General features: G+C 33.2%; 3 protein-coding genes and 1 pseudogene across 14 annotated transcripts; 1 reads left to right on the top strand and 3 right to left on the bottom strand.

Moving 5' to 3' along the window:
- The first annotated feature begins 1,701 nt into the window (after window positions 1–1,701).
- On the top strand, window positions 1,702–12,505 carry LOC126671087 (uncharacterized). 12 transcript variants are annotated; one of them, XR_008790408.1, is made up of 8 exons: window positions 1,702–1,912; window positions 1,992–2,239; window positions 2,317–2,506; window positions 2,607–2,722; window positions 8,688–8,741; window positions 10,534–10,676; window positions 10,754–11,257; window positions 11,368–12,044. XR_008790408.1 is itself a non-coding variant. In XM_050364788.1 (5 exons), exons 1-5 carry the CDS (start codon window positions 1,772–1,774, stop codon window positions 3,499–3,501), a joined length of 726 nt encoding a protein of 241 aa, XP_050220745.1. In that variant the 5' UTR covers window positions 1,702–1,771; the 3' UTR covers window positions 3,502–4,085. The 12 variants fall into 12 exon arrangements, 7 of the variants coding, with proteins under 7 accessions (XP_050220745.1, XP_055961192.1, XP_050220749.1 ...); XR_007638915.2 differs by lacking the exon at window positions 8,688–8,741 and adding an exon at window positions 12,063–12,505 and having other exon boundaries at window positions 10,534–11,257; window positions 11,368–11,934; XR_007638916.2 differs by lacking the exon at window positions 8,688–8,741 and adding an exon at window positions 12,301–12,505 and having other exon boundaries at window positions 10,534–11,257; window positions 11,368–12,232.
- Window positions 3,131–5,933, bottom strand: LOC126671086 (peroxidase 66-like; annotated as a pseudogene).
- Window positions 7,329–11,866, bottom strand: LOC126671084 (uncharacterized). Its single transcript, XM_050364784.1, has 2 exons — window positions 9,823–11,866; window positions 7,329–7,526 (listed from the first exon to the last, which is right to left on the bottom strand). The coding sequence occupies exon 1, from the start codon at window positions 11,864–11,866 to the stop codon at window positions 9,881–9,883; it is 1,986 nt and encodes a 661-aa protein (XP_050220741.1). The 3' UTR covers window positions 7,329–7,526; window positions 9,823–9,880.
- Window positions 12,506–17,272: 4,767 nt separating the features above from the next.
- On the bottom strand, window positions 17,273–19,702 carry LOC126671085 (protein HOTHEAD). The gene is made up of 4 exons (XM_050364786.2): window positions 19,518–19,702; window positions 18,771–19,412; window positions 17,531–18,485; window positions 17,273–17,453 (listed from the first exon to the last, which is right to left on the bottom strand). Exons 1-4 carry the CDS (start codon window positions 19,588–19,590, stop codon window positions 17,396–17,398), a joined length of 1,728 nt encoding a protein of 575 aa, XP_050220743.1. The 5' UTR covers window positions 19,591–19,702; the 3' UTR covers window positions 17,273–17,395.
- Window positions 19,703–23,366: the final 3,664 nt, after the last annotated feature.

The raw sequence follows: 23,366 nt of genomic DNA, 5'->3' as shown, positions 1-23,366 counted from the left end.
GAAGTTTTCTTCCGTCAGTGAAGTTCATTCGTCCAGCTGGAAGTGGAGGCGTAGACTTCGTATTTTTGAAAAATCAGAGTTTCTCCTATTCTACGCTAGCATGGACCAACTCGTTCTCACATCTGCCAATGAAGACCTAATCTGCTGGTGTGGGAAAGCACAACAGATCACAACTCGTTCATTAGCAGTTGTTTCTCAAGCTTAGATAACTGCAAGCCCTGCCTTTTTGATGTTGTGGAAATCAATCAGCTCTCCTCGCATCAAGTTCTTTGCTTGGACAACTTTACATGGAAGGATAGCCAGCCGCTCTTTCCTCGCTCATCGGAACATAATTCCTCAAGCAGAAACAACTTGTATCTTTTTGCGGCGAGATTGAAGAATGCGATCATACTCTTATGCATTGTTCTTATGCTAGATCAGTTTGGAATTTGAGTTTTTGCTCTATATTATGCCTCGTAGCCTAGAGGACTTTATTTTTTATTAGCGTTGTTTGATTTACAACAAATCATGCTCATATTTTTGGTTCATTATATGAGTCTTTACTATTTAGAATTTATAGAAAGGATGGAATTTGCGTATTTTTCAGAAAAAAATCATATTAGCAAAGGAGATAGTTTTTGACAGTTTCACTATAGCGACAAACAGTGGCGGAACGAGGGAGGGTCGAAGAGGGTCGGCCGACCCTCCCTCGCCGGAGATTACAAGGGACCGGTGCTACTCTATCACCGGTCCCTCTTTATGTCGACGCCCAGCAGATTTGCTGGGGGCTGCCTGCCATGAAAACCAGTTGCAGCGCGGCGCTGCAACTGGTTGTTTTTAGGTTTTTTTAAAGGGCCGAACGACATGTCGTTCAGCCCTTTACTTAATTATTTTTGTTCCAAACGATAGGTCGTTTGGATCAATCCAAACAGACTTGTCGTTTGGAACTTTTAATTGAAATAGAAACAGACCTGGCCCGCAGGTCTGTTTCTTTTTCAATTTCAAACAATTTGTTTGATTCTTTCAGTAGTTGGCCCTCTTTTTCTTTCCTTTTCTTTTCTAAACCTTAATTATTAAATTGGATATTTTTCACTCAATTAATCATCCTATACCAACTAATTTTTAAACCCACCATTATTTCTACTCAACCATTAAAAGTATTGTAATTTTTTCTATTTTAATCTATTTTTTTTCTATTTTTTTTATTTTAACCTAATTTTTTTCTATTTTAACCTAATTGTTTTCTATTTCCAACTCTTGTCCTTTTTGATTTTTAGTGTTTTTTTAATTATTTTATGTTATTCGTTATTATCAACTCAACATTTAACACTTTTGTTTGATTAAATTTTTTATTTAATGTATTTTTATATTTTAATGTGAAATTCCGACCCCCCTAATTTACCCTTCTGGTTCCGCCACTGGCGACAAATTACTTTAAATTTTTTAATCCGTCTTTCTCTTATAGTAGTTTGGAGTTGTTTAGAAATCCGAATTGTATTTTTTTTGGATGATTGTGTCCGTTTTTGCCTCGCTCTTTCACCTCTTTCGGTTTTGAGTGTTGGCTTGCCTTTTCTTGGCTTTTTATAAAATTTCATTCATTAAAAAAAAAAACTTATTTAACTATAAACACAAATTTTAAAATTCAGTTGACTATAAAAATTAATTATAACTTATTTAATTTCGAGATAAATTTTGAAAGCCGGATTGAAGGTTTTATCAAAGTAAATAAAAGAGCAAAATTGGATGATTCATTATAAATTGGGAAACTAAAAATAGAAAAGTCGAAAGTGAGATGAGTATGGCAGCAGAGGCAACAAAGAAGAGAAAGGCTGGAGAGAATGTTGCTTCGTCATCATCAAAGGCAAAGTGGCCTTTAATCAAACCTAAAAAGAATCTGCAGATTTCTCTTCTCAAACATAGCGATCTTTTTATTGTACGTTTTCTTTCCCATCTTTAATTTCTTCTGTGATTTAAATTTGTAACTGTTTGTTTGCTTTTTGAATATGATATAGGTGCCAGATTTCTTCACATCTGCAGAATCAAAATCTTTTATTAAAGCCGCAGAATCAATTGGATTTGAACACCAAGGAAGTCTTGGTCCATCAAAAGGAGAAGCGTATAGAGACAATGATAGGATAGCTGTCGACGATCCTGTGCTCGCAAATACAGTGTGGCAATCTGGGCTTAACAGGCTGTTTTCCGATATTAAAATACGCGGAAAAGCTGCTGTTGGTTTGAATTCAAACATCAGATTCTACAGGTTAATTGACAATATGTAATATAATAACAATTCTGGCCCTGGGTGTTTGATAATGTAGTCGCAATTATACTTTGCAGGTACAAGGTAGGCCAGCATTTTGGACCGCATATTGATGAAAGCGTTAATATCGGTGACGGGAAACGCACTCATTACACTCTCTTAATATATTTAAGTGGCCATTCTAAACCCAAAACTAAAACTGATCAAAATTCTCTGGCTGGAGGAGAGACCGTCTTTTATGGTTTAAGGAATAGCATTGTGGCCGAGGTAGGTTCCTTTTGTTTTTAATTAATGATGTCTAATCTGTTGTACGTACTAGCTTTTAGGTTTAGTTTAGTCTGATGTGCCTGTTTATAGGTGGCTCCAGTTGAGGGTATGGCTCTACTTCACATTCATGGAGACAAGTGCATGCTGCATGAAGCCAGGAACATTACCAAAGGCATCAAATATGTGTTCCGCTCAGATGTCGTTTTTGCTTGACAAGTAAATTTTCAGAACCTCTTTTTCTGCAAATGCATCATAACCCTTGCTTTGTCAATCTTTATTTGGCACTAATGTGATTGTGTAACATATTCTTGCATTGAAGTGTTTTTACTTGAAAAGCACAATGAAATCTTTTGGATGGCGGGGGGTTTCTTCCATATCTGCCTCCCTCTGTTTTTAGCATTCTGTTCATGTCCAAGTTTTCTTAATGTAAACAAAGTAGGATGAAACTACTTTTCTATTGGTAAATTTTGATAGATGTTCTGTCAATGGTTTAGTAGATGTGTTTTCTTTTGGCCTCTTAAAAGCAAAAGTATACCCAGTACCCCTATAGAATAAGGAATCTGCTTCTATCTTAATGTTAATAATGCACTGAAGCTTTTAACTTCATATATCCTGCTAAATAGAAGCAATAACAGATCTGTAAAAGACCTTAATATTATTTACTTTACATCCATCTTCTAATATCATGCACAAACACCATGTAGTGAAATTTCCATAAATACAACACACGGGACTTTTTCTAAGCAGGGAATTTTGTTGCAGCAAGCAACGGAAATGAATAATGAATTTATTGAGATAGGGAATCAGTAATAAGATGTTCAACCTCTCATACTTGAATCAGAAAAAAAAACATATAGAAAAGAGAACCCTCCGAAAAAGAAAATTCCACCTTTAGACTGCACTCCCTCATCAACTCTATCTCAGTTAACCACTCTGCAATTACTTCTGACTTCTCCTTTTTCAGTTACCCCAATATTTCCAAGTTTTACCATTGAAGCAGCAAATTCCCTAAAGAATAAACTTTGATCCCGTGCAAATGTTTCAACAATCCATCGGGTTCTGTAATTACCAAACAATGCTTGATCCGATCCAAAGACACCCTTTTTCCTTCCATGAGTTGCTTGTAGTAGTCATTATCAAAAGCTGCAGAGGTCATGTCTCCCGCAGTATGATCCTCGTTTGGTCTTGGGCATTTATTTCCTAGCTTCTCTGCAAACTCACTGTTCATGCTTGGATCAACGTCATGCACTGAACTGAAATTGTGAAGCCGTGCTTCAAATGAGGAGCAGTGTGAAAAACCAAGAGTGCGGCCACCTGATAAAGCAACCATGTCTTTGATTCCCAAACCTCTCTTGGCAAAGCTTTGGATGAGTTGCGTCGCATTGAATGTTGGAGCTGGCAGGTTAATCGTATCATTAGCTTTGGACACCCTTCCGTCCTTCCTTCCTTTCAATACATTCCAATAAGGTCCTCCTGACTGATGAAATAGAAGAAGATAGCTATGATAGTAAGTTAAGGGAAAAGAGATTAGAAGAATGTGATATGTTTAAAACAAATCAGTTTTAACTATTAGTCCTCATTGCTCACAAGATGGTAGTTTTAAAATGTATATGTTTCATTACCATGGCTACCACATCTCTTGCTGCTATTGCTATGATGTCCGCACATGAAATGGTGTGTGGACAAACTGTTTCAAGCGTAGCTTTGGCATCATCGATCACATATCTTTCTCTGCTTGGTTTTGAGAGGTAGATTCCAGCAAAACTGATGCATCGCATCCCTGTCAATATGTAAACAATGAGATTAGACATGTTTCATTATTTCAAACATGCTTATAGTCTATAGACATCTGTGACCGAACTGGTTAATTGTCCAATTACGTGAATACGTCTATCTTGACATTGAGTAATCAAAATTAATGGCTGGGAGGCTGTGCATGCATAAGAGTTATGCGTGAACAATTTTGTGTTGGTAGGCATGCATGTGATCTATCAGGTTATGGATGTACCCTTATGGAACAGTCATGGAAGAACATTCTAAGGAGCCGAGCTGGGACCTTAGGGTCATGGATGGAAGCATTATGAACTGTCTGTAAGATTATTTTCTCAGCTTGTGGACATGTTTGGTCATAGTAATGAGCATCAAGCGCAGCTTTTGAATGTGATACTAAGAATAAGAAAAGGGAAGTTGTAAAAAATGAGAACTTCGTAGTAGCCATTTGCTAGTTTTCAGATAAAGGGCACAATAGAAATTAGGAAAAAACTGATGAACGGTACGAGTTCCATAGAAACATGGGCATTGTTAATATATAGTGATCTACACATGCGAAGGAGACATTTAAGAAATTTAATCTAGATTTCATATACATTTAAGTTACTCTGACATGAAATAGAGGGTCTGTTTGGTATGTGCTTTGAGATCAAGTATTTCCACTGCATACAAATCCTGTATGTTTATTTTTTGTTCTGTTGAGTGAACCTGAGTATGTTTGGACAGTTAAGCAATAAATAAAAATAAAAATAATGTTTTTATTCTTATTTTTGTGGCTGTTGGCTCATATCTATCAAGTTGGTTAATACAAAGGAAAAGACGGATTTGGTGAGAGATGGAGTACATAAAATAGTGTACTGCAATTTATAAATAATCTGAAAAGGGAGGCTCTATGAGGAAGAATAATTAAAAGGAAATGAAAATTGGTTTGGCGTAGTGATTGGCGGATAAAACACTGAGTCTCTATAATGTGTTTCCTTTTACTTTCCAACAGCTGCATCCTCCAAAATATAAAGGCTAAATCTATCTAAAGACCCTTATACTATATCATTTTTGTTCAAAAAATCCTTGTACTATTTTTTTGTTCTTTAGGTCCCTCTACTTACATGATTTTTGATTTTCAAATTCTTTTTTAGTTTTTTCTAGTCCCTCTACTTACAAGATTTTTATTCCTCCAATCCCTCAAAAGGACCTGAAAATCGGAATTTTGCCAGGTACAGGGACTTTAAGAACAAAAATTAGTACAAGGACTTTTTAAATAAAAATGATATAGTACAAGGACCTCTAGATGAGTTTAGCCAAATATAAATTTTGAGACAATATGTCTTGCATCATAAACATGGCATTGTTTTTGTTTTGGGTTTTGAAAATAAAAATAACTATTCACTCCTTTTCCTACTATTCGTCAATTTGTTTTATTTTTTATAAATATTTTATTTTTTTACCCTAAGCATCAATAAATGGCTAAATCCATCTCCAGGCCCTTGTTTTCATTTTTTTGTTAATATGATCCTTTTCAAACTTTTGCCTTTATGTAGTCCTTGTACTTGATTTTTTTTAATTTTATTTGTTTTCTGGATAAAAAGGATAGAAATAAAAATTGACCATTAGAATGAGATAAAATAAAATCTATTCTAACAATTTTAGTAATGACTTATTTTAAACTATTGAATATTTATTATACATTTTTTGTATTTTATATTTTTATAAAAAAATTGTCAAAATTTTGTCTCTCTTCAAAGATTTTCTTCTGTTTACTCAAAATTTACCTATAGTTCTTGTAATGAAAATAAATTGAATACCTTGATTCTCAATATATTATGACATTCGTCAAATATGTTTGTGTAACCCGTTTTGCAATTGTCACTTAAATTGATGTACACATTCTATTTTCTTTTTATAAGACTCCTTTAGGCTACGGAAGTGTAATTGATTAAAATGATTAGTTTTATTCTTAGAGCATCTCCATTGCATATGCTATACATAGCCAAGTGTTAAAAATAGCACATATTTAGATTTTAACTCCAATTGATAATGATATATTAAATGATAAATTTTTACTTATATACTGATTTTTATTTTATATGTAAGAAAATAAAATATTAATTGTTATTTCAATTATAATTTAATTATCAAATCTCATTAATAGTTACTAATTAAATATTAAAGTATATATTTTCAGTAAATAATTTTAAGAAAAATAATGTTACCTTTAAATTTAAATATAATACAATAAAACGTTAAAAAATGTTATAAATTGAAATTAGGCCAAATCCTCAAAAAATACCAAACCTTTGCGATTTTTGTCAGTTATGATCAAACTTTTTAAAATTTGCAAATATAACCCGTTTGGCAAATTATGTTCCTTTTATAGCCAAATTCAAATCAAACTGGTTTTCTTGTCAACATGAAAACCATGTATATAAGATTTAATGACTATAAAATATCAAGCATTTACGTGTTGTGTCATAATAAAATGTTTAATCACAATAAAAAAAACGATTCAAAATGGCTATAAAAGAAACATAATTTTCCAAAACGGATTATATTTGCAAATTTTGAAAAGTTTAGTCATAACTGACAAAAATTGCAAATTTCTGATATTTTTTGAGGGTTTGCCCTTAAAATTATTTTAATATTCTTTATATAATATGCTTTTAATTAATTATTGGAATTATTATCTTTAATAGTAATAATTAATCATTTTATGATTTATATTCTTATAGAAAATATATTATATTAATTCTATTTTTATAATTTATTATTTAATTTATATTTAATAATAGAAATAATTATACAATGTTTTTATTAAAGAAAAATAAATAATTTGTTTCTTTTATGTTTTATTAATTTAAATAAATTATGTTGGTACAATTATAATAAATAAAATTACTATTAATGACATTTTATAATTAATTTAGAGGCACATGCTAAAATTGATGTCAAATTTAACATAAAATTTAGCATATGCTAAATTTAACACATGATATAGTATTGCAATGTAATTGTGCATTTCATTCTAAATTTAACATCATGAGATTGATTTAGCATATGAGTTGAAATGTTTTTATGTTAATAGAAAATTGTGTAAATCAATCGGGGTTTGTAGGTACTTTTGAAACAAAGAGAATAACAGGTTTTCCACTTTTAATATAAGTTTTGCCATCTCTCTTTTTTTTAAGATCGAGAAATCGAGTGGTGGAACTATTTTCTTATCGCAGTTGTCCCCATCATAGTTGTCCCTGTTGGCCTAGTCAAAGTGACAAACAAAAAAATAATATAAATTAAATTAAAATATTTAGAAAAATGTTCATCTCGCATGAAAAACACACACTATGAACACATACATGTAAATATGATACACAAATTTATTTGGGAGATAATTTTTGTTGAAGTTATTTTTGTTAGGCTAATCACCTATAAAACTACCGACCTTTCATTTTTTTTTCAATAACACCCTCACCTTGTAAAAATTTCAATAACACTCTATTTCACATTTTTACATTTCAATAGCACCCTAAATTTAAAAAAATAGATGATTTTATTATTATAAGGATTAAATTTTATAAAATAACTAAATGAAAGGGTCATTTTATACCTTTTTCTAATTAAACAAATACAAACACATCCCTTAACTTAAAAAACATCTAAATAAGCCCTCTTCCCCGCTAATTTAAATAAAAAATTAAAAAATATTAATTTCTACCCTACATTTTTCCAGTCTCTTCCTCACCCCGCCACTCGCCGCTTCTCCACCATGGGAGGACGAGCTCGTTCTCCCATGGAGGACGAACAAATGAGAGGACGAGCTTTTCTCGTCCTCCCATGGGAGGACGAGATTCGTCCTCCATGGGAGGACGAGAACACCTTGTCCACCATCCTCCCATGGAGGATGAGTTCTTGAGGAAGAACAAAGTTCTTCCTCAAGAACAAGGAAGAATTCTGTTCTTCCTCAAAAACGAGGAAGAACAGTGTTCTTCAAAAAAAAAATGGCGACTCGCGGTCCGAAAGAGTCGGTAACGGATTTGAGGAAGTGGCAATTGCTCGGAATTTAATTATTTTAATTAAATAATTTTTTTTATTATTATTCATTTTTAAATATGGAGAAGATAGTTTTTTTGTAGTATTTATAACATTCAATATTATTTAGAATATGTGGTAAATATAAAGGACTAATTTTGAATTTTATCCAACTGAAAATAGTTCAGTTTAATACTTTACGGTGCTATTGAAACGTAAAAATGCGAAATAGAGTGCTATTGAAGTTTTTACAAGGTGATGTTATTGAGAAAAAAATGATAGGTCGGTAGTTTTACAGGTGATTAGCTTTTTTGTTATGAATGTTACTAGCTGGAGAAGATTAGTTAATTTGTTAACTCCAAGACCATATGGCTCTTTTTCTGTGCCGCAGTTTATCAGATTTGAATCACAAGGAATGGAGTAATTGCTGATCAAAAAAGAATAGGTAGTGATCAAGTCTTCAGGAGCATGGGATTTTTATGGCAGAAAATTTGAATGCAAAATTTAAAGATACTCCAAAAGCAAAAGAAATAAAGAAGATTGAATTGGTAATTTATATGATATTCACTGAAAATTAAAGAACTAAATGGAGAGCGAGACAAAATTCAAAAACAATTGAATTAAATGATAATTTTTCAGAAAAAATGGAGGGAATTGTGGGATTGTATTTAGTTTTGGTTTTGTTATTAATTAAAAGGTCTAATGTCTTAATAAACCCCGACCTTTTAGCCCCTTCTCATTCCTACCCTGACGTTGAAAATTGGTCAATTTTATCCTATTTTGTGTTTTTGTGTTTCAATTGTACCCTAAATATTAAATTGACGCCTTTTTCATTTTGAAAAAAAATTCAAACACGTTTTCCATGTCTAGCAAGTATTAATTTACGTGTTTAAAATTTATTTAGATTTAGTTAAATTAATTAAGAATTTAAATTAGGTTTAATCTTATTATGGTTTTAGTTAATTTTTAAAAATAAAGGACTTATTTATACTTTTTTGAATGAAATGAATTTAATTTAATCTTTGGACTTAGTTAATTTAATAATTTCATTAAAAAATTTGACAAAAGTTGAAAAATTAAGGTCCAATTAAAACGATAAAATACGAAATAGGATAGGATTGAAAAATGGTTAAAAGGTCGGGAAATTTTAAGGCATTAGACCTAATTAAAACTAAAGGGTGGGTGATAAAATCACAAAACAACATCAGCATCGTAATATTATTATTTTTATTTGCCAAAGCATCGTAATATTATTAAAAACATTCTTGAACAAAGAGGATGAGTAATAGGACAAAAAAGTGCATCTTCTCATTGTATGAATTCTAAGAGTCATGTGAACTAAGAGGAACACGCAGCGATTGTATTCTAGTAACTGAAAATGTGTCAATGCGAGCATTTGGCGAGGAAGTATCTTTGCATTCCTTAGTATACTAGATTAAAACATGCACTAGTGTAAAGCTGCTCTGCTAAAATGATTGTGCAATGGTTTGCTACTTCGAATGACACAAAAAGTTCATGGGGCTTACCTATGTTTCCATTTTGTTTTGTATGGCAAACTTCATAATCCAACAAATAATGCTGTGTTTAGACTTCAACTGTTTTCTGATTTAGAGCTGTATATCTCCACTTGGCCTTCTCCACAAAGTCCGCATCTAGGAACTGAGCAATGAAAGCCCAGAGCCTGTAAGTATCCTCAAAGTTGGCCAGGAACCCCAGTGCAACCGTAACAACTGTTATTCCCAGATTGTCTTTTCCTTTCCTGTTTACAACACCTGATGGTACAACTTTTTCATACTTATCTGAGAATGAGATATGATTTAGGATACTGTAGCTTAGAGAAATATTGCTTCGATCAGCTAGTTTTTGTACAAGAGCAGCCTCAACTTTTTCTCCTTTCCAATCAAACACATTGAATGCCAATGCAGCCCCACGGTCAAATTTTACCTTTGGCCCATATATTCTGATCACAGGGATTTCTTCAGTGTTTGGATGCTTCAGCTTCATCAAAGCATTCACTAGCCAATTAATTAGGCACCTTGCTCTTTTACTGATTTGTGTCAGTCCCAATAAATCAACCTGATCCAACCCTCTGCATTCAATTTCCATGATCCCATTTCTTCTGGTTATTTGTTGGATTGCCTTAGCAGGATTTCTTAATCTATTACTTTCTGCTTCTTTCTCTTCCGCTGCTGTTTGACATTCAGAGGCTGAAGTTTCCATCACTTCTTGTTCTGCAGTTGTTGCGATTTCAAGCTCGGAAGTTACCTCTGTGATCACTTTTGAAGTTGTTACTCCACTTTGGTGCTCAGAGGTTTCTCCATGTTCCAGTTTTCCAGACTGCATATTCGAGATTGATATTGGACCTGAAAAGGAGTTTGAGGTATCTAGTTCTTCCTCTTCTATTTCAAACTTAGATGTCTGTTCAATTTCTGTTTCAGTGCCAAAAGTTTCATCTAGGAACCAAAACAGCTTCTTTGCTGGAATGAGACTTACCATTCCAGCACTGATGGAATCCTCCAAGAGTGGGACGGTAGATTTCTTGACAAAGAGACATCCAAATCCGGACGGGTTTTCCCCAAAAATCTTGTAGAAGGAGCAAATGAGGAAGTCTGGACGGATGAGGGAGAGGCCGAAGCTGTCCATGTCCTTTGGCCCTAATGCACAAGCATCGATCAAAATATGCCAGTTATTCTCCCGAGCTATATTCATCCATAAATAAGGATACCTGGCTCCTGTCACTCTTGAGTGGAGTGGGAAAACAAACAGTCCCCTTTTCTTCCTCTTTTTTCTTTTCCTCATAATCATCTCCTTCAGCTTTGCTGAGTGAATCCTCAGCCTCGGCCATGAGAACTCTGCTGACATCACCTGGGCTCCTTTCTTCTCAGAACAACTAATCATTGTTTCCACTGCTTCACTCTCATAGTCATAAACCGTCAGAAGCTTCTGACTAGAGCGGAAAGGGTAAGATTCTGCTACGAGTTTGAAAGCTGATGTTCTATTTGCAGTGAAAACCATACAATACTCATTTTCAGATATTTTGAGTAAACTCATAATTCTTTTCTTCATTGCAGATTCTAGTTCTGATTCTTGACCACCATGAAGTAGCTGCGTCTTCAAATTTCCCGTCTTGTAGGACACACTGAAGAAGGGGAAAAGTGAGGTTTTTGTTCGAGTGGGAGGAGAAGAAGGAACAATTTGTTTTCTGCAGTCATGATTTTGTAGCTGGGCATAGGAGAAGAGGCCGATGCCAATATAATCAAGGCAGGTATGGTGGGAGAGAGAGAGGTGCTGGTATTCTTGGGCTCGGATTCGGTCGACTTGGTAGCTATCTGCATATTCCGGATAAGCTTTGCTGAATAGAGTAAATGATTCTTGCAAAGATGGGAGAGACTCGGGATTTGTAAATTGGGCGTTTGGTAGGATAGAGGAAGTAGCTGTTGCGGCAAAGTTATGGCGACATGTCGCTGCGGTGCTTCTGGTCCTTTGGGGCTCAGGAAAGCCAAGCATAGGGCTTGGACAGCAGCTGTGAAGGCATACATGGGAGGCTTCTTTTAGACAAGGGGGATGCATTTTTTTCTTCCACTCTCTCCTCGCCAATATTGATATTTATTGTTGGCTTCAAAGTTTCTTTTCTTACGGTCAGCTTATTATGATTATTTCTTTGCAGTCTACTTTGTTTTAAATGTGACGTTGATAGGCTTCTTACTCTTCAAAAGAAAAGGTCACTTTGAAAAGGTCAAATTTTTGAGCTCCCCGTTTCTTGCAGGTTTCACCAAGTTGACCTTGTAATTTATACATACATAGCCACTTTTGAGGCAGCATCAGAAATTTTGTTTCAAAGGATAAACTGTGCACATACATAATCTTTGTTTCAAAATTTTGTCCTGGCATTCTTGATTACCAAAAAGGCAGAGGCAGCATCAGAAAGCAACAAATGTAAGTGGAAGACAGAGCCAACTTTATGTTGGCCAGCATTAAAAAATAATGACTCTTATTTGCTTCAGGTTTAAGAAATGCAAAGCTCCAGTCCCACTCCAGCGCATGGTGAGCAGAGTCCATTTATTTGGTGCCATGTGTCCCTCCAATGATTACTCTCAGGTCCAAGTCTCTCTTAAAATGCTGTTATGCTTGTTTTATTACAAAACTTGAAATGGATAGTTTCAATTTTTAATATTAATTGGAAAAAGAAGTATTCTTTACAAACCACTATATTGTTATTGTTATTTTTTTTTTTCATGAGTATGGCCAAAACATGATTTAGAAACTCAAAAACTCCAGTTTTTTTCAAAACAAAGTGCAAGGTGTCAATTTTTTTTAGTCTTTTGATAAAGAGAAAGCAAAGTCACAAAAGCATATTATTAGGGGGGAAAGAATGAAATTTCTAACATTTAGTGTTGAGTTATGGACGTGACTTTTGCAATGTTTAGATTAGGAATCACCTAAGAAAAGCATCTTCCTAGTTGAATTTAGCTTCAAATTTCCTACTAATAAGGTACTTTAAAATAGGCAAAAAGACTCAAAAACTACTCACCTTTCATTTTTTTCAATAGCACCCTGACCTTGTAAAATGTTCAATAGCACCCTATTTCGTATTTTTACGTTTCAATAGCACCCTAAATTAAAAAAATTAAACAATTCCATTATTATAAGGATGAAAGTATTTAAAAAAACTAAAATTAGGGGCTATATTATACTTTTTGTTGTATGGTCAAATTTAAAGAACTCCTTTAACTTAAAAAATATTCAAATATACCCTCTTCTTCACTAATTAAAAAAAAACTAAACATATCCGACCCACCCGCTCGACCCGTCCTCTTTCTCAACCATGCCACCACCCACCGTCAACCCACCGTCGCTCGTCCTCCATGGGGAAGACGAGCAGACTCGTCTTCCTGAGGAAGACATGCTCGCCTTCCATGGGAAGCGAGCTGATCTGCTCGCCTTCCATGGAAGGCGAGCAAATCATCTCGTCTTCCTCAGGAAAACGAAGAAGTCGTCTTCCATGGAAAACGATTCCCGACAACGGGTCTGACATGATTCCGGAAAAATGGGGTCGGAAGTATTTTATTTATTTAATTTATATGAAATAATTTATTTTTATTTTTTTTTAGTTTAGGAAAAAGATGGTCTTTTTGTATAATTTATAACATTAAATAATATTTAAAATATTTGATAAATTTGAAGGGTATTTTCTGAATATTATCCAAGTGAAAAGAGTTTAATTTGATACTTTAGGGTGCTATTGAAATGTAAAAACACAAAATAGGGTGTCATTGAACATTTTACAAGGTCAGGGTGCTATTGAAAAAAATTTGAAAGGTGGGTAGTTTTTGAGCTTTTTTGCCTTTAAAATATGGCTGATTTTTTTTTTATTCAAAACTTTGAATATTTTAATAAGGGTTAATTCCACAAAAAAATCATGAACTTTACATAAAGTTTCATTTTAATCACGACTTTTAAAAGTTGCTAAATAAAACCATGATCTTTCACTTTTTTTCAAATCTATCACCCATTATTTTCCGGTGTAATTTTTACCTTTCATTTTTTTTCAAATCAGCCGGATTCCGGCTGCCACGTCAGCAAAAATACATTGAAAATCAATTTGGTGATAGATTTGAAAAAAAATGAAAGTTCATGGTTTTATATGGCAACTTTTAAAAGTCGTGATTAAAATGAAACTTCGTGTAAAGGTCATGATTTTTTTATGGAATTAATCCATTTTATTAACTACAATCAAAACTTTCAATTTTTACAATTATATCCATTTTGAAAACTTTTTTGCACTTATAATAGAAATTTTAAATTTTACCTTTTAAATCCAAATATTTGCGTTTTCTATCAATTGCGACCAAATATTTATTAACTCTTTTGAAAAGTTAGACAAAAAAATTAAATTTAGTCGTAATAGATAAAAGATGCAAAAGTTATGATTTAAAAAATAAAATTTAATTTTTTTGATTATAATTATAGCAAAAAAAGATTTTAAATTGGACATGATTGTAAAAATTAATCATAAAAAAAGACAAATGTTTGAATCTGAAAAATAGTTTGAAATTTTAAAATATTATAAAAGAAATTACCAATAAATCGAGTTGACGCTTGGTATTTGATAAATTAAAGAAATGGTCTCTAAATTGTATTTTAAGATAAAGGGTAGTTTGTCCTCATATCATATCAAATCATCATATTATATCATCATATTATATTATAATCTTGAGTCATTTAGAGAAAATAAACAAAAACATGATGAGTGGCATACTAAAATTTTACGAAGTAGAAATTATTTATTTAATATTATTAAAAAACAATAATTGATATTAATATTTTTAGGGTTAATTGCAAATTAATTCACTAATTTTGACCCAATTTATAATTACAACATAAATTTTCAATTTTGGCAATGTTATTCACGAACTTAACTAATTGGGCCAATCGATACACCGACAAATGTCCGGCAATTTTTTGGTGATTTGGAAGCCGAAGAAGCCATGTCACATGCCACTTATGAAACGCATCGTTTCAAGCAAAATGAACCGTTTTATTCATCTGAATCAAACGACGTCGTTTCTTTCACCTAAAAACGGCGTTGTTTCTTTCACCAATGAATTTTAGTTGAAAAAAAATTAAAGTAAAACATAATATGTTTTTTTATATAATTTAACTATTTTTACATTATATTGATTGAAGGATGACAATTATTTTCCATCAAATGTCTTTTATTTATTTATATGACATATTTCTTATTTTTTAACTATATTTTAAAAAACAGTACGTTGATAAAAAAAATTGATTATAAATTTTAAATGTTTAGTTATAATATTATTATGGAACATTTATGCCTCTAAGGTCTGTTTACAGGATCAAATGAGCCCTTAACGTCCAAATGGGTTCAAATATGCCCCCAACGTTTTAAAAAGTGAACAAATAAGCCCTCTGATTTTGATAATCGGACACCCAACGTCTCATTTATAAGTTAAAATAGGGGTCTGATTGTTCACTTTTTAAGACGTTAGTGGCATACTTGAACCTTTCTGAACGTTAAGAGCTCACTTGATCCTGTAAACAAATCTTAAGGGCAGAAATGACCCTTTTTCTATTATTATTTATATATTATAAAATATGAAAAACAATTGAAATTAAATAAAAGTAATTAAATGTAATTTTATTATTTTTTTGAGTGTTTTTGGTTATGAAATTTAATGAATTTTTGTTGAAGTTTATGAGTGGTTTTAATTTTTATTTTAAAAATTATGAATTATGACGAGTTTTTATTAATATTTAAAATATATGAAGAGCTTTATTATGTTTATAAATTATGAAATAGAAAATATTTTTAAAATTATTAAAACCACCCTCGTACCGCGCGGACATCGACCTAGTATATATTAATCTATACTATATATAAAAACACGGATGGAGGGGGGGGGGGGGACAGGCAAATTTACTGAATAATCCTTTTCAGTTTACTATTAAATAAAGATTTTATAGTCATTAACTAATTAGTTATTTAATTAATCACTATTGTAATTAAAGTTCTAATTAGAATAGGCAGCTAAATTATCTCCAATTTAATTTTTAGTATGTAAAAAATAACTAAATTGTCTCCAAATTAGTAGGAATACCTATCTTTTAATTTGATTGAACTACAAAATTAAAATATTGTATTTGATCAATATATTATTATTTAAATTTCTATCTTATTATTTTTAAAGATAGAAATTAATAAAATTAAGTTAATTAAATTAATTATTTAATTATGGCGAAACCGAAACAAGAATAAATTCAGTATGGAAAATAAATTTATCACCGAATATATTATATTTACTTTTACAAAAATTCTTAACTAACTTAATATTAATTATAAATAAAAAATTGATACAATAATGCTAAATTTACTAATAATTTCATTGACGAGTTACGTTACGAGCCACGTGCATAGCACGTAATGCGAAACTAGTTCAAAAAAATAAGGCATCTAGTCCACGGTAGGAATTGCAAACTTGTGAGGCACGAAGGCAAGTTGAAGTGGAAGAAAGAGGAGGGTTACAAATTAGAAAGAAAAATAAAAACAAACACCCAAATATACTCTATTGATTATAAAAAAAAGTTTGATAAAAACAGGTATACATTTATATCCTCACGTGTTCTGCTTTACTTGCAATTCCTTTTTATTTGCTTTCACATGACGTAACGTAAGTGTTGATTGCAGGCAATGGTTGAAATAAGTTTGAATAGAGAGTAGAGTTATTTTGATTTTGGGCTTCTAACCAACTGATGGGCTTCAGAGGAAATCCTTGACCTTGTGCATTATGTATGTATGTATGCATGTGGTCAAATTTGAGGTTTAAAGCAGCAGCATATATACTTTTTTTTTTTATCAAAGCATATATACTTGGATTAAGCTAAAACAGTCACAGGGCAGCTCTTCTTTGGCAAAGATTCACCTGCCATACAAGCGATTCACTTGATGAATTGTATCTGCAGTTGCTACTCCTCAGCTTCTTTATATATTTTTTTCTTTGAAGGGTGCCATTCAAATGTCTCTTTCTTCAAAAACAATCGCATCATATTTTTTATTACCACGAAGATTCTCTTCTGATATATGTTGCCTTTTCGATTTTTCCAACTTCATATCATTTTTCAAAATTATAAAGTTTATTACTATTTTTAAATTTAACTTGCAAATATCAAAAATTAAATATATTTAATAATTCAACAAATTTTAATTCATTTTAAATGTTTGTTTGAGGAAATTTTTTATTTTTAAAAAAATAGAGATATCTAGTTATTTTAATTTAAAGGTAAATTTTCTTCGATAGTCACCGTACATATCACACAGTATATTCTTATATTTTGAAAATTAATTTAAATACCCTCAGAGCAAGGAGAAATCAACATAGCCACTGACAAAGTTGATTTACTTCAGGAGAAGAAGATCAAACACAGGATATCGAAAATTATGCATTATGGTCAAACTCAAACAAGAAATACTACTAGCTATCATGTTGAATAAATTCACACCAATTCACCAAAACTGATCAAATTCAAGCTGTACAAAATTACATCCATAAATGAACAATTCTAAACAAAATAGACCCATCATTCTCTACGTCTTCTTCTAGAAAATCTCTCACGAAGAATCCTCTTTCCCATGTACCTATATAATTATCAAAAAATTAAAATATATAAGAAAATGGGAATTAATTAATTAAGTTGAGGATGAATATTATTTACCTTCCAAGCATCATAACAGTAGCTTGAGGATTAGTTCCGGGAGAGCGAAGAAAAGTGGATCCATCAACAACCCTTAAAGCGTCAACACCCGTAACTTTGTAATCTTGATCCACAACCCTCCCAACCTGGCAACCTCCATGATAGTGCCAGATGGTCATGACAGTGTCGATGCAAAATTGTTCCAAAGAAAATGCCGTGTTAGCATGCCTCGGTCTCAAATTCACAGGCAGATCGGCCATGAGGCTAATGAGAGACTGAACGGGTACATAATCGTAACGGAACCTTGAAAATGCTTGAGAGTTTATCACAGCTATGATCGTTCTCATGCCTTCAACACAAAGCCTCAAGTCCTCTGGGTCCTGGAAATAGTTAAATCTCACTGATGGATTGTCATCTGGATCTGTTGTTCTCAGCCTCAGATTGCCTCTAGACAGAGGACCTTTTATCTTTGCTAGTATAACTCCACCTCTCAGCGTTGCATTCACTAGAGAATTCATTGTTTCAACTGCTCTTGCCATTGCTTCTCGGCTCAGCATGTTGGGCTCGCTCGTCTGGTTCAGCGATTGCTCATAGTCCCCAATAAATCGTTGAGCCCAATTGTAAGTGTAGGTTAAACCACTGGCTGTCTCGATAAAGCTACCAGATTCAGTGATGCCCACTACTTCAATCAGTGAGACCTCCACCGGCAAGGGTGAAGGAATGACCAAAAGATTCATAGGGTTGTCAGCCATTCCTTCACCCACCATGGGCTTGTCCAGCACCACAGGAATACCGTGCGACAGAAGATGCCTTGCTGGTCCAATGCCGCTCAGCATCAGAATTTGAGGACTGCCAATTGCACCAGCTGACACTATGATCTCATTTCTGGAACCTCTGTTCAAGATTGCAGTGTACCTGAATCCTACTGCATCCTCAAATATCACCCCATATGCTCTTGGTTTCAACCATGGGCTCCCTGTCCCAACAATAACAATCTTATCTTATTTTTCAACCTATAATAGTAATACAAAAACATTCACATCCTTTGCTTACAAAAGATCACTCCTTATACTCACCTATAGTTATGTTCCTCAACTTTTGAATGAATAGTTACAAATTTAAATTTAATTTTGTCGTTACATTTGATTAAAAACTTAGTATGTATATATTAATTGGAATAGTTTAAGTATGTAAGAAATAAAACATACTAAAGTTGATGGGTATAAAGAAAGAAAGCAAGAATGAATAGCATAAGCTTTACCTCTATGTGTAAACAAAATCCTGAGAACAGTGGCATGCAAATAAACTCTAATATTTCTTGGCTCAGCATATTCAAATAGATCAGCAGCAGTATGCCTATGACCTTTTGTGTCAAAGATGGTACCTCCAACTTTAGTTCCGTACAGATGATCATAAGTGAATCCGTTGTCAGGCAACACTCCTGCTTCTATCAACCCATTTCTCACCGCAGATTGCCACTCTAACATCGGCGGCCTAAACGCTACTCTTCTCTCTACCCATTCGTAAGAAGCATTTACCAGTCTCTCATCCCACCCAGCGTCGTTTACATAAGTAGCACTTGCGCGCGAGTAGAATCCCGCGTTCAGGGCGCTTCCGCCGCCCAGAACACGTGCACGCGTGTTGTAAACCCCATCCTCAGAGGTGAATTGCTGAGAAGGGGAATCGGGAGATGCATCGGATAGAGAAGCAACAAAGCTGTCTATGTTTGTTATGTTGGGATTGCCGTAAGGAGAGCCGCCTCTTTCAAGGACTAGCACGGTGGCTCTCCGAGACAGAGTTGCTGCTAATGGACAGCCTGATGTCCCTCCACCGATTACTATGTAGTCGAAGTGTAGCATGCTTGGACCTGAGCTTGCTTCCCGAATAAAACTGTAATGCGGACCTGCAATTATACACATGCGAATCTTGTTTATTATTTTTATGGTACAAGAGAATAAATTAGTTTTTATTGCACAACTCATGAGAAAAGAGTAAAATTCATATATACCTCTAGCTGAATAAGAGGAGACATGAAACATGAAAATCTGGACGAGAACAATGCCTATAAGTTTCCAAGACATTTCTCTAAGACCTTGTGCAATTTGTAAATTAGAAATGTTGTTTACATGTATAGCTATATGCGTCCTTAAATAATATGTCTAGTGACTTGATTTCTTTGGGTGCAAAGATGTTCACTTTTCCATGAGAAAGATACACAATTAAGTTACGGTTCAACTACAATTATTTTACATACAAAGATACTAATCTAAATTGGTTAAAATGCATGATGTGTTATAAATACTAAATATGAATGCGCCTAGCTAAATTAACCATTCGCCCAACCAATATCCCAATGCGACAAAATAAAACAATTTAATGCGCACCTCTTCTTTTACTAGGGATCGCTCACCGCTAAGACATAATTACATATTAATTAACTTGATACATATATGGTATGGTCTAGCGATTATATTGATCTTCCTAATCCTTGTCACACCAAATTAATACTTGATTCGGTCTAGGATCTTAAAAATTTAATGCATTTCTCTTATTCCATATATTTTCTTTTTGTGAAAATTTCTTATTCTATATGGTCAAGCCTCTTAATTAGCTGTGTTATATTGGTTTGATTAATATAGAAAGAGCTTTCTATATAGTGTAGTCATTGAAATTAAGAGACATAGTAAGATGTTAGTGGCTAGCCTTCTTCTAGCTAAGTTTATCTAATTTGAGCTCTCAATATTCATTCCAATTTAATGTGTTCGTTCAAAACATCAAACTTTTAGAGGATACCCCCATGAAATTCTTTTTTTTTTTGCCAAAGAAATATCTCCATTGAAGAAAAAACGGCTTAGGAAAGCCTCGAGTCTAGCCACAATAACCTAGCTAGCGAATTGTTACAAAAATGATTATCTTTACGGGCTTACTTGGCCACAATATGCGTCACTCAATTAAACTAACGATTAAAAAAATTATAGGAATGCGACAAAATATTTTGACATAAAGTCCTACAATCTTGAAGAACGACATTGCAATCCCACCCTACAGACGAATTACCTTTCATAGCCTCAAGAATGCTCCTAACATCTCCTTTAAAAATGGGCTCGGTAAGGTTGAGACTTCAAGCCAAATAAATCGCCTCTCTAAGAGTAAAAGCTTCCACAAGCGCGGGAGACATGAGAAAACCGACGGGAAGAAGAAGCAACAGCCTATCCTAGGTGATTCCTCGCAATGCATGCCCCTACCCCAACCAGGGACTCTATGGGAAGCTCCATCGAAGGTAACCTTAAGAGTGTGTTTGGATACATGCATTTGAATTTCAAATTTGGATTTCAAATTTTACGTTTCAAACCCTACATTTTAAATTCATAAATTTCAAATCTATTATTTCTATCGGACAGCAGCATCGGGTACCTCCGAAGAGTGTGTTTGGATACATGGATTTGAATTTCAAATTTGGATTTCAAATTTTACATTTCAAATCCTACATTTCAAATTCATGAATTTCAAATCTATTGTTTCTGTCGGACAGCAGCATCGGGTACCTCCGAAGAGGAGGAGCCTGATCCTCCAGAAAAAAAAATTGCAATTTTTTTTGAAAAAAATCATTGTATTAAAAAAACAGAAAAAAATTGTCGGAAATTTTTTTTTGTCGGACGGCGGCAACGGGTACCTCGGAAAAGGAGCCTGATGTCACGACCCATTTTCATGAATCGCGACCGGCGCTAGGGTATGGGTAATATAGTACCAAAACTCGTAGCTTGCCTTTCAATTAACATATAAACACATAAACCTGCAGAAAATCAATGCTCGGGGGCAACCGAGACTTCAGTCTAAATCTAGCTGTTATAATATTTAACAGTTAATAAAACATGCTTATCCAATTCCGAGTCTAAAATAGATTTATCATAAACCAATGTAAATAATATAACATGCCAAAGCAATATAACCAGTCGAACCAATCCGACAAAATATATAATAATAATAAAGACGTCTAGTTACTACTGCGGTCTAAGAATAAAACAGTTTTACAGTTTATCAAAAATAAATGGAACCTCCGAGGAAAAGTAAATGCGGAGATCACCAGACTCTCTCAGATCATAACCCTGGGAAAAATTGGGAAAACAACGGGATCATATATACTGAGATAAGTTTATACCACTATCTATATTTATTAAGTGGAAAACCCTTAAAATCGTTTAAAACATTTAATAGCGATATTACGAATAATAGTTGGAACCCTAATCCACAATTCTAAATAAATATCATAATCCAATAGGTCTGGTCCCGAGAGCTGAGTTACACCGAGTTACCACTGACCACACTTATACCAGAGTCCCGAGAGCTGAGCTACACCGAGTTACTCTACTTGGTCCCGAGAGCTACGCTCACACCGAGTTACCACATTTCCATATATAACTTACCCAGATCAATACCGGTGCGCACGCAGTCCTAATGATGCCCATTAGGTAGCATGTTCCAACTAGAAGCCATAATATAAAAACAGTTCGAAATATACGTACAGTATATATATTTAATATTAAAATAACAATTTACTTAATAAAGCGGTAAATAGTAAGTACAAACTCACTGTTTGCTAATCCACATGAATACCGGCAAGTAACTAATCCTGGTTCCCCTCTGGAGCACGAACAATAGACGGATCTAGACAAATAAAATAATTATTAAAAACAGACCCTAACTCTAGAGAGTACTAGACACCACATAGGAATAGCACAAATAACACGTCGGAATAATACAAGCCAGAACACACAAAAATACCCATTAGGTAATAAAGCCCAATAAATATAAGTCTATTGAGTTCTCGCTTTAAAATCTAATTTATAAATATTATTTAATAATCTTTAAATAATAATTAAATTTCCAAATAGTGGGTTAATCGAGTTATCATTAACTACCAAGCTAACCTCACTTGTCGGGTGAACCAAGTCTAACCCGACTCAAAACATTTATTACTATAAACCCGAGTTTATATTTAGAAAACAATTCAATGAAATAATAATCCATTTTAAAAACGGAACTCAATAACTTCAATTTTAAGTAACCCAAAAATCTACTCATTTTAAGTTTAATAAAATTTAGAGACTAAATTGTACTTTAGCCAATTAGGGACTAAACTGTACTTTTGCCAATTAGGGACTAAATTGTACTTTTGCCAAATTGATATCCAAAATTAATTTTATTGCTTTTGTTTATAATTAAAACAAAATATAAGGTTACTACCCAAAAACTTAATTAAATAAGTTTTAAAAATATTTAGGGGCTAAATTGTAAATTAGCCAATTTAAACCAATTTGAAATTAATTATAATTATCCGAGTAATTATATTAGCTTAATTTATAAATACCCATCGTTTAAATATATTATTTATAACATATCTAAATTCAAAGTTATTATTACACAGATTCAATTTATAATAACTAAAGGAACTCATTTGTTTTAGTCAAGATAATTTGATAATCAAGTTGGCTATTTAGCCATCTTCTCATTTCAAACAGGGCAACCAAACCCGCCAAGCATGAACTCTCCATTTCCACCATTTTTAAACTAACCTCATGCTTTTAAATCAAGAATTCAACTCCCAAAACTTAATCAATTAATCAAGACTACAATCAATCCATATCCTTAATCATAATCTAACAATAACTCAATTCACAACCATTGTAACAGTGACGACGAAACAAGGAAACACGTTCATGGAGCCGAGGTTGAATACCATAACACCAAACCGAAACAAACGTTCTAGTTAATTAACAACTAACATTCCGGGCTATTCTTGATTACTGACATAACAAAATCACAGCCAAACAAGCAAATCCATTCGGCAGTAACATCA

This window comes from Mercurialis annua, linkage group LG3 (assembly GCF_937616625.2).
Source record: "Mercurialis annua linkage group LG3, ddMerAnnu1.2, whole genome shotgun sequence".
In the NCBI taxonomy this organism is placed as follows: Eukaryota; Viridiplantae; Streptophyta; class Magnoliopsida; order Malpighiales; family Euphorbiaceae; genus Mercurialis; species Mercurialis annua.
The sequence above is the reverse complement of the archived record's forward strand: the minus strand, read 5'-3'. Positions and strand labels throughout refer to the sequence as shown.